The 10,736-nt window shown below is 41.2% G+C and overlaps 1 protein-coding gene across 1 annotated transcript; it reads left to right on the top strand.

The window, feature by feature from the left end:
• LOC146471951 (uncharacterized) lies at positions 1–3,135 on the top strand. Its single transcript, XM_085120785.1, has 4 exons — positions 1–22; positions 708–953; positions 1,005–1,620; positions 1,708–3,135. Exons 1-4 carry the CDS (start codon positions 1–3, stop codon positions 3,008–3,010), a joined length of 2,187 nt encoding a protein of 728 aa, XP_084976911.1. The 3' UTR covers positions 3,011–3,135.
• Positions 3,136–10,736: the final 7,601 nt, after the last annotated feature.

The following is a 10,736-nucleotide window of genomic DNA, read 5'->3' on the forward strand; positions in this document are numbered from 1 at the left end:
ATGGCGCGGCCAACTTTGAATTGTTTGTAAATACATGTAGGATGAAACACTCTTTCGAGTGTTTGATATAGCTTACCAAAACAATAATAATTCTTGGAAAAATCAAAGACACATTAACCAAATTTTATGAAAATAGGATATTTCCGAGTTGCTTTAAGGCCTTTTATGAAAGGGAGGCTAAGTTCAAAGCTTTTCATGTGAAAATTAGTTTTGTTCTGTACCTGAATGAAAACTAACTTTCTTACGAAAAGCTTTACACTTAGCCTCGCTTTCATAATGAGGTTCAAAGCAACTTGGAACCAAGCCTCCTTCACGGTCAGTGATTTCCTTTGTTTTTTCTTCATGAATCATTAAATATATGAGTTTGAGAACATAATGCGGAAACACAAATTCATTAACTGATGTGCACTGTCATATATGTACATCAATCTCGTACCCAGAGTCCTCAGGCTTTTTGGTCAGCAAGTGGGTGCCAGGAGAGACTCTGGGGACATCCAGAAATTCAATTTTTTTGATTGCCTGTTCCGTAACGGTTTCCATTGTTTTACTGCAGAAATCCTGCAGTAATAAAATTCGATGTCCCCAGAGTCTCTCCTGGCGCCCACCCGCAGACCAAAAAGCCTGAGGACTCTGGGTACGAGATTGATATGTACATGTACAAGAAAGGAAAAAAAAGAAACACATACCAGTGGTTGGTGGTTTTGCAGTTGTTGATGGCTTTGCAGTTGTTGATGGCACCGTTGGCGTAACTTCAGTTGGAGATGGATCCTCTGTTGTCTCAGAATATTCTGCTTGGAATGACAATGGCAATGGCAATGCTGATAGCGATCCTGATACCAAAGAGAGTACAAAAGGTGATTCTGAGGGTGAAACTGATGCTGGTAGAGACAATCCTAAAAGACTAGCTGAAAGGGATGCTACTGGTGACGCTGACACTGAATTAGAGAGAGATGGTGATCCTGAAGGTGACACAGATGCTGATATTGGCAATACTAATTGAGAAGTTGAAACTGGTGCTGATATCGATGCTGATACCGAAGTGGAAAGAGATGTTGTCGTCGACGTTGACACTGATGTTAATGTTGGCAATGGGGAAGCAAATGGGGATGCTGAGTATGACACTGATGGTGATGTAGACAATGATAACAGAGAAGCTGAAACTGATGCTGGTGACGATGCGGACACCAAAGTCAACCCAGGTAATGACACTGAAGTTGAAAATGATGCTGATGGAGAAACCGAAACTGTTGCAGATGTTGATTCTGATACCGAAGTGGACACAGATGGCGATGTTGAGGTTGACACTGATACTGATAGTGGCAATGCCGAGGGAGAGGCTGGAATTGATGTTGATGGCGATCCTGATACCGAAGTGGACACAGAGGATGATGCTGAGGGCGACACTGATTCTAATGTTAGCAATGCTGATGGAGAAACTGACACTGTGGTTGATGACGATCCTGATACGGAAGTGGACACAGATGGTAACGCTAAGAATGACACTGATGCTGCCGGTCGTAGTGCTGATAGAGAGGCTAAGCCTGTTGCTGATGGCGATGATGATAATAAAGTGGACACCGATGATGAGGTAGAGGGTGACACTGATGCTGATGGTGGCAGTGCTGATAGAGACCCTGAAACAAATGCTGATGGCGATGCTAACACCGAAGTGGTTACAGGTAATGATACTAACATTGATAACGGTAATGCTGATAGAGACTCTGGACCTGATGCTGCCGATGATGCTGATACCGAAGTAAACAGAGATGGTGATCCTGAGGGTGACACTGAAGCTGATGATGACAATACTGATAGAGAAGCTGAAACTGTTGCTAATGGCGATGCTGGTACTGAACTGGACACTGATGGTGGTGTTGATGATGACACCAATGCTGACAATGGCAATGCTGATAGAGAGGCTGAAATTGGTGCTGATAGCGATGCTGATACCAAAGAGAGTACAAATGGTGATGCTGAAACGGATGCTGATGGCGATGTTGATGCCAAAGTAGACAGGGATGGTGATGCTGAGGGTGACGTTGATGCTGATGGTGGAAATGCTAATAGAGAGGCTGAAACAAATGGTGACGACGATGCTGATACTGAACTGGACACAGTTAATAATACTGATGCTGATAGAAGAGATGGAACTGATGGTGATGGTGATGTTAATAGCGAAGTGGACAGAGATGGTGATGTTGAAGGTGATACTGATCCTGATAGAGAAGCTAAAACTGTTTCCGATGGCAATGCTGATACTGAAATGGACAGAGATGGTGATATTGATGGAGGCACTGATGCTGCTGGTGGTAGTGCGGAGAGAGATGCTGAAACAAATGTTGATGACGATGCTAATACCGAAGTGGATACAGCTGATGATACCGATACTGATGTTGGCAATGATGATAGAGAAGCTGGAACGGATGCTGATTGCGATGCTGATACCGAGGTATCGGTATACCGAAGAGATGATGATGCCGAAGGTAACACTGATGCTGATGTTGGTAATGGTGATAAAGTAGTTGAAATTGTTGCTGATTTCGATGCGGATACCAAACTAGACACAGATGATGATGCTGAGGGTGACACTGATGCTGATGTTGGCAATGCTGAAAGAAAAGCTGAAACTAATGACGATGCTGAAGCTGAAATGAACACAGATGGTGATTGCAAGGATGACACTGATGCTGATAGTGGCAATGCCAAAGGAGATGCTGAAGCTGATGATGGCAGTACTGATAGAGGAGCTGAAACTGTTGCTAATGAGGATGATGTTACCAACCTGGACACCAATGGTGAAGTTAATGATGACACTGACGCTGATAATGGCAATGCTGATAGAGAGGCCGAAATTGATGCTGACAGCGATCCTGATACCGTAGAGGATACAAAAAGTGATGCTGATATAGCCAATCCTGTTAGAGAAGCGGAAATGGGTGCTAATGTCGATGCTGACACCGAAGTGGACACATATGGTGATACTGATGCTGATATTAACAGTACTGATTGAGAAGCTAAAACCAGTGCTGACATCGATGCTGCTACCGAAGTGGAAAGAGATGTTGACGTTGAGGTTGACACTGATGCTTATGGTAGCAACACCGATAGAGAGGCTGGAACTAATAGTGATGGCGATATTGATACCGAAGTGGACATTAATAATAATAATGGTGATGCTGATTTTGCCAATGCTGATAAAGAGGCTAAAAGTGATGCCGATGACGATGCCGATACCGAGGTAGATAGAGAGGGTGATATTGAGGGTGACACTGATGCTGAAAATGATGCTGCTGAGACTTGTTTTAATGGCGATGCTGATACCGAAGTAGATAAAGCTAACGACATTGATGCTGATTTCGGCAATACTGATATAGACACTAAAACTGACGCCGATGGTGATGCTGATACCAAAGAAGATAGAGCTGGTGAAACTGAGGGTGACACTGATGTTGATGTAGGCATTGCTGATAGAGAAGGTGAAACTGATGCTGATATCGATACTGATGCCGAAGTGAACACAGATGGTGATGCTGGGGGTGACACTGAGGTTGACGTTGGCAATGCTGATAGAGAAGCTGAAACTGTTGCTGATGACAATGCTGATACCGAAGTGGATACAGAGGGCGACACTGATGGTGATGTAGACAACGCTGATAGAGAAGCTGAAGCTGACAACGAAGCCAATGTTGCGGTAGAAGTAAACACAGATAGTGATGCTGAGGGTGAGAATGATCCTGATGTTGTCAGTGGTGACGGAGAAACTGGACTTGATGGTGATGGCAATGCTGATGTTGATGTTGAGGGTGACACTGATGCCGTTGTAGAAAATGATGATAGAGAAGCTAAAACTGATGCTGGTGGCGTTACTGATGACAAAGTGGACACAGATGGTGATTCTGCTGGTGACAGTGATGCCGATGATGGCAAAGCTGATAGAGAGACTGAAACTAAAGGTGACGTTGATGCTGATATCGAAATGAATACAGATGTTGAGACTGAGGGCCACTCTGATTTTGACAATGGAAATGCTGATACAGAAGTTGAAACTGATGCTAATGACGATGCGGATTCCAAAGTGGACATAAATGCTGATGGTGAGAGTGCTGTGTCTGGTGGTTGGGACATTGATGCAAATGATAACGACTCCTCTGATACAGTCATTGATACTAATGGTAATGCTGAATCTGTTGTTGATGCTGAAACTGATGCTGGTGGTGGTGTGGACACTGACGCCGATGGGAATGCTGAATCTGCTGTTGATGCTGATTCTGCTGTTGGTGTGGACACTGATGCCAATGGGAATACTGGATCTGCTGTTGATGCTGATACTGATGCTGCTGGTGGTGCGGACACTGATGCTAATGGGAACACTGGATCTGCTGTTGATGCTGATACTGATGCTGCTGGTGGTGGTATGGACACTGATGCCCATGGGAATGCTGAATCTGCTGTTGATGCTGATACTGATTCTGCTGGTGGTGTGGACACTGATGCTAATGGGAACACTGGATCTGCTGTTGATGCTGAAACTGATGCTGCTGGTGGTGGTATGGACACTGATTCCAATGGGAATGCTGAATCTGCTGTTGATGCTGATTCTGATTCTGCTGGTGGTGTGGACACTGATGCCAATGGGAATACTGAATCTGCTGTTGATGCTGATACTGATTCTGCTGGTGGTGTGGACACTGATGCCAATGGGAATACTGAATCGCCTGTTGATGCTGATACTGATTCTGCTGGTGGTGTGGACACTGATGCCAATGGGAATACTGAATCTCCTGTTGATGCTGATACTGATGCTGCTGGTGGTGTGGACACTGATGCCAGTGGGAATACTGAATCTGCTGTTGATGCTGATACTGATTCTGCTGGTGGTGTGGACACTGATGCCAATGGGAATACTGAATCTCCTGTTGATGCTGATACTGATGCTGCTGGTGGTGTGGACACTGATGCCAATGGGAATACTGAATCTGCTGTTGATGCTGATACTGATTCTGCTGGTGGTGTGGACACTGATGCCGATGGGAATACTGAATCTGCTGTTGATGCTGATACTGATGCTGCTGGTGGTGCGGACACTGATGCCAATGGGAATGCTGAATCTGCTGTTGATGCTGATACTGATGCTGCTGATGCGGACACTGATGCCGATGGGGATGCTGAATCTGCTGTCGATGCTGATACTGATGCGGACACTGATGCCAATGGGAATGCTGAATCTGTTGTTGATTCTGATGCTGATGCTAATACTGATGCTTGTGGTGGTGTGCGGGACACTGAAGCCAATGGTAACCCTGACTCTGATGCTGACACTGATTCATATGATAATGCTGACTCTGATGCTGATGGTGTTTCCAACACTGATGCCAATGACTCTGACGGCGCCAGTGGTAATGATGATAGACCAGTACTGTGCACGTTTGTGCTGAATGCAAAAACCGTTGACAGAACAACCAGTGCTGAAATTATAGATCGATCTTCTCAGATGTTTATCACATGTAATATGCATTGTCGTATTGTCGTAGAACGTTTTTGAACTGTTTATTGGGGGGAACAAATTAATAGCGTTTGTCCTATTTGGTGATATTTTAACTAAGGTAGTTACTAAATATCCTTAAAGTAAGTGAGAAAAAGAGATTGTCCAAAAACCTTAGCATTAACTCATTCCCTCTTAAAGTGCCAAAAAAGGCAAAAAATGACAAAAACGACACTCTATTAAAGTGCCTATGAAATGAATCTTTTTTGGTGTATTTTTGTAGCTTATTAAACCCAAATAACGAAAGTAATATTCATTTTCAGAAAGGAACAAGGAGAATGGGTTTTCTTAGCCGCTCATAGCTAGATAGGTAATCATGGTTCTCAATGATATTTTGTCGCCGTGATTTAAAGTAATTTCCCTTGGATAAAAATTCGTTCCTTATGTTTCAAATTATCTCACTTAGCTGAAATATTTCGGCGTTCATGGAAAGAGATGAAATATACATTTTTAGATTCAATGTACTGGGAACATGTTGTAGATTTCTCGTGTGTAAATATGACTTCTTCCACTCTACATTAAAGCGATAAACGTTTTACTTATAAATATCACCGTTATTTCAGCGTTCAGTCGAATTGTTTTGCTGAGGAAACCGTCCGAAAAACTGTAGAAATTAAAGGAAAAGCTATTTGCGTGCGAGTATATAAAGTAAAAACAAAGTTGCGAAACTGTCGAAAAATAGCCGCCTGTGGCCATTAAACTAGGTTCACGGGACAAACATCCTGCATACTGCTAGAATTGGAATGTCAATGTGTGGCATACGCGCGATGAAATATATGTGATAGTATATTATTTTAAGGCTGGTGAGTGCATGAGTGCATCCGGAAACGGAATCTTATTTGCCGAATTTACGAGCTGTTGTTGGCTTTACGAGACAGGTATCTAATCTTTTTCTTTTGCATTTTTAACGACATGTTTTTTCTTCACAACTAAGCCCGAATTTCTGAGGCGATTAAGGCCTCCCGAACAGGTACCCAGAAAAATGAAACGTTTTGTCCTTCTGTTTTATTTTTTTCAGGGTCACAGTACAATGGTTGGTTTCGGTGGAATATCTGTTTGGAAAGCCATTGGCTACCCCAGAAATCCGGATTAAATTGTGAAGAAAAACTAACGCGTTCTTTTGCGAAAATCACATCAACTTTTCAACGCTGAAAACCTAATCCCTTTCTTGAGGGGCGAAGACCTCGTTAAAAGTGTGAAGAAAGGGCAGCTAGCATTTTTGGAGAGCCAGTAACAGCTCGTAAATTCGAGGGTAAAGATTCCGCTCCCCTAAATTTTAGACAATTGCCGGTTTTTACTGTCACGCCATTGCCGTGCGCGTGAAAAAAAAGATTGAAACCATTCCATGAATGAAGTCAAGAAATTGACATGTTATAGATGATAAGTAAATAAGAAACCTGTCCAAGTGTCAGGTCTGTGCGGTATTCTGTACTCGAGTTATTTGACAAAATGTTTCACTTAAATGTATGGAGACGCCATGTTGGTGTCCCTCTGAGGGACACGAACATGGCGACCGGAAATAGGAAAAATACATCTGGAGTTCACTTTTGCCAGAAAAGAGGTTTGTTTTCCCTTGTAAATTTTCGAATGTTAAGATAAATATTTCTCCTCAACTTTAAATTGTTTAGAATGCTGAAAATCACCCGAAAAGGCATTTTTAAGATACGGAACAGCTCTGTCACGACCGTCCTCTTGATGTCACGCACGATGAAAACTCGGAAATTGAAACTGTTCTATTTTCAAAAGGAAGTACGACATCGAGCTAAGAAATTGTGAAACGACATATTTTTCGGTAATCTTTCCTATGAAGGTAAAAATTTTGTAGGCCTCGCGGTTTTGAATGCCAGAATTTGGTGACGTCACGTGAAAACGAAGAATATAAAGTTTCAGGTAAAGAATCCGAACACATCAAATTGTGTCAGCTCGCACACATTTGCATCAGTTTTAAAAGCCCATAAAACGACTTAGGAACACAACAAAAATTTCTTTTAAATGTTTTGCTTTAATGTTATCGCAGGGGCACCCAACGAAAAAAATATTATGGAAAATACTTAAAATGTTGTCTGCTGTGTTCTCAGATCGTGTTGCGTCCTTTTAAAGACATATTTGTGTAAGCTGGTAAAATTTGATCTGCTCGGGTGCTTCAGCTGAGAATTTAAAGTCACAGAGAGGTTTAGGAAACGGAAATTTAATCCCCAAATTTTCTAGCTGTAGTTAGCTTTACATAAATGCCAGACGACATATTTTTGGGTTTTTTTTTTAGGACTGCGTCTAAAATTGCTGAGGCCATTAAGGCCGATATCCACGGAAGTAGACCGATGGGTGACCTTGTTGTCTCCTCCAAATTAAAATGCAAGTTTATGTTTTCTTTTGTCTTCAAATTCTAATGTGATGTTTACCCCGTTTGGTTTCACCTCACGGTGAAGCGTTTCTCAAGGATAACATGAGTTTGTTCAAGTTAGATAAAATTTTGTGCTCTTTCTCTCTGATAATCTTACGAAGCTCCAGTGAACCGTTTTACGGAAGACCAATCTACGTTTTCAGCTAAGTTTTTTAGAAGTAACAAGAAATAGAGAAAACGCTTACCGGACACCGCATTTTGAAATGAAAAACCAAAGAAAATCTTCTCTGATCCCAACATTATGCTCGCCATTCGTTGAAAAGTTTCTCGCTTGGGAAATTTTTGTTAAAGCAACTTTACTGCTGACCTGCTGCAGTTAATTTTAAATAAAACTTGGCACAGCTAATAACACCTGTCGAATTGAGTCAATTTAAAAACAAGTTCGTGTCTTGTTTTGTCTTCAAATTCTAATGTGATGTTTATTTTTCCCGTTTGGTTTCAACTCAGTATCGCATACGAAATCAGGGGCCAGACTGACGAAGTTCTCCGAAGTAAAGATGTATCCTAAGTATGGATTGTTTCTGAAAAATGGTCTATTGTTATGGACAGCTTCGTCAATCTGGCGCGAGATTACCAGGTAATACCAAGATAAAATTTCTCCTTCCGATATCAACAGGTACTCATTTTAACTGCCATGCAGAAGAGGTGAGAATATAGACAGTCATCTACCAAATACCCTGTTCTCAAAAAACGAGAAACACGTGTGATCATGAATTACACCACCAAATTCTCTCAACTTATATGACATATGTATGGGGTTCACTTAGGAAGAGGTCGTTTTGGCAGCGTGCCCTTTGCATGTCTAAAATTATATGACACAAATGCACTATCTGTCATGATGGATGACATGTTGTATACGCAATGGGAAAAATAAAGAATAAAAATACGCGATGCGAGGTTTTTTTGAGGACGCAATTCGTGGCGTCGTTGAATCAGTATTGTCATATTTTATCAAACATAAAGTCGAACAGGAAACTCCCACGTTTGAGGCTAATTAACAAGTATTCCAACTGCTTATATTCTTGGTACAAGCTTCATTATAGAAGCCTAAAACTAAATGGTTTGACACTGGCTAAAAAAATAAATAAATAAAAGCAAGAACGATCGAGATTTGAAATTCCACCACACTGTTACTGCTGCTTTTCTGTTGCTTTGCTGTTTTTTATCTTTAATTTAACCCAGCGCCTGCCATAAAAGTTCTAAACGCGGGTTGTAGCTACTTTATTTTACACGTGAATGTCAAAGTTTAATTAATTGTTTTACGTAGGTTTAATGGTTTTCAACGCGAGGTAATAAAATTCCCTTTCTTGAGGTACAATATACTTAATGTGCCTGAAAGAGACCGCTGCATAATCACTTTTCGTGCAGTAATAATTACAGCACGTATGTTGTTTGGGTAGCAGTCTAGGAAAGATGTTGCTTGCGTCGAGCATTTTTTCGGACCAAAATTAAATCGGAACACGTCGAATAAATAGGCTCCTTTTCGGGTTTAACATTAAAGTTGCATTTTCAGAAAGTTAGTCTCAAATGAAGTAAAACATAAACAAAACTGGACAGAAAAATTTAGTAAAATCTTTATTCAATTTTTGTCCGGCGAATATGGCTGTTTGTTAACAGAGATCACAGTTAGAAATGCTATACAGTAGTGGTCTCTAAATAGTGTCAAGCTAACCGCTTCCCGCTCAAGTATAAAGAGCTAGTTAGTTAAATACATGTTTCAAGAGATCCCCTTTAGATCACGAGCTGTTAGAAATCGATGGTGTGCAGTTTGAGAGGGTATCTTCTGCAAAGGTTTTGACGGTCATGGTTAGGCATGGCTTGAAATGGAACGATCGTGTGGACGCAAAAATGTCTAAGGCAGCGAAGCGATTGGATCTCCTGAGGCAGCTTAAAGTGCCTATAAAGTGAAAAATAAGATCGGATTACTTGAAAGACCTCTCAAAATGAAGAAGTATGGTGTTTTTCCTTTTGTCATTTCAGAGATATTCAGCTGAGTAATCACGTCAGAAGTGGTTCTCCGAAAATACAAATGACTGAATCAACAATATCTCTCAGTTATATAACAGAAAAATGGCACCAATAATGTACTTTGAGAAAGAGACACAATGATGCGTGCATTCTGCAATGTTGCCATGGCAACACTTCTACTTCCGGATCTCTTTCATGTGGGAGTAGCGTGTTCTTCTTTTGGTCTTTGTAAACATCAACCACTCCTTATTTGGCATTGAGGAGACTTGCATAATATGGATATTGCGTGTGTTTTGAACACGACTGTCTCTTTGTCCTTATAGTGTCAAAAACTGAAAACATTTGGCTCAAAGTAGAAAGAGACTGGACCAAGATGGTTGCCATAGCAGCATCACAATAATTATGCATTGTCTAATGTCTTTCGTAAGTCACAATACTTGTGCCAAGTTTCCATTACCATAGCTCATTATTTCCAATGATATTCTTAATTTTGTGATTTATCTGCATACTGTGAGCACTTGAGAAGTCATCAAATTTTCTAATGATATTGGAATATCTCTGCAACCAGAGAAAATATGACAAAAATGAGACATAGTCGTTCCCCTTTTTACAAGGCCTTTCTGGTATGCTTAACTGTTTTTCACTTCATAGGCAGCTCACATAAGTGCCGCTGATTTGGTCGCCTTTTATCGCAGTGTTATTAGATCTGTTTTAGAGTAACTCGTGTCGGCATTTTAAAAGTAGCCTTCCAAAATACCTATCTGATAATATCGAACACATCCAAAGGCGTGCTATGCGAACGATCTTTCCTGGCTTAACGCAAAG

The sequence above is a fragment of the Pavona decussata genome, unplaced genomic scaffold, assembly GCF_977016875.1.
Source record: "Pavona decussata unplaced genomic scaffold, jaPavDecu1.1 SCAFFOLD_102, whole genome shotgun sequence".
In the NCBI taxonomy this organism is placed as follows: domain Eukaryota; kingdom Metazoa; phylum Cnidaria; class Anthozoa; order Scleractinia; family Agariciidae; genus Pavona; species Pavona decussata.

What these genes read in the sequence shown, in the direction of transcription:
- LOC146471951 (XM_085120785.1), top strand. Translation starts at nt 1, where the DNA reads ATGGCGCGGCCAACTTTGAATT. An exon ending in GGCGCGGCCAACTTTGAATT is followed by an intron (nt 23 to 707) that starts GTTTGTAAATAC and finishes GTGGTTTTGCAG; the next exon opens with TTGTTGATGGCTTTGCAGTT. An exon ending in ACTGATGCTGATGGTGGCAG is followed by an intron (nt 1,621 to 1,707) that starts TGCTGATAGAGA and finishes TGATAACGGTAA; the next exon opens with TGCTGATAGAGACTCTGGAC.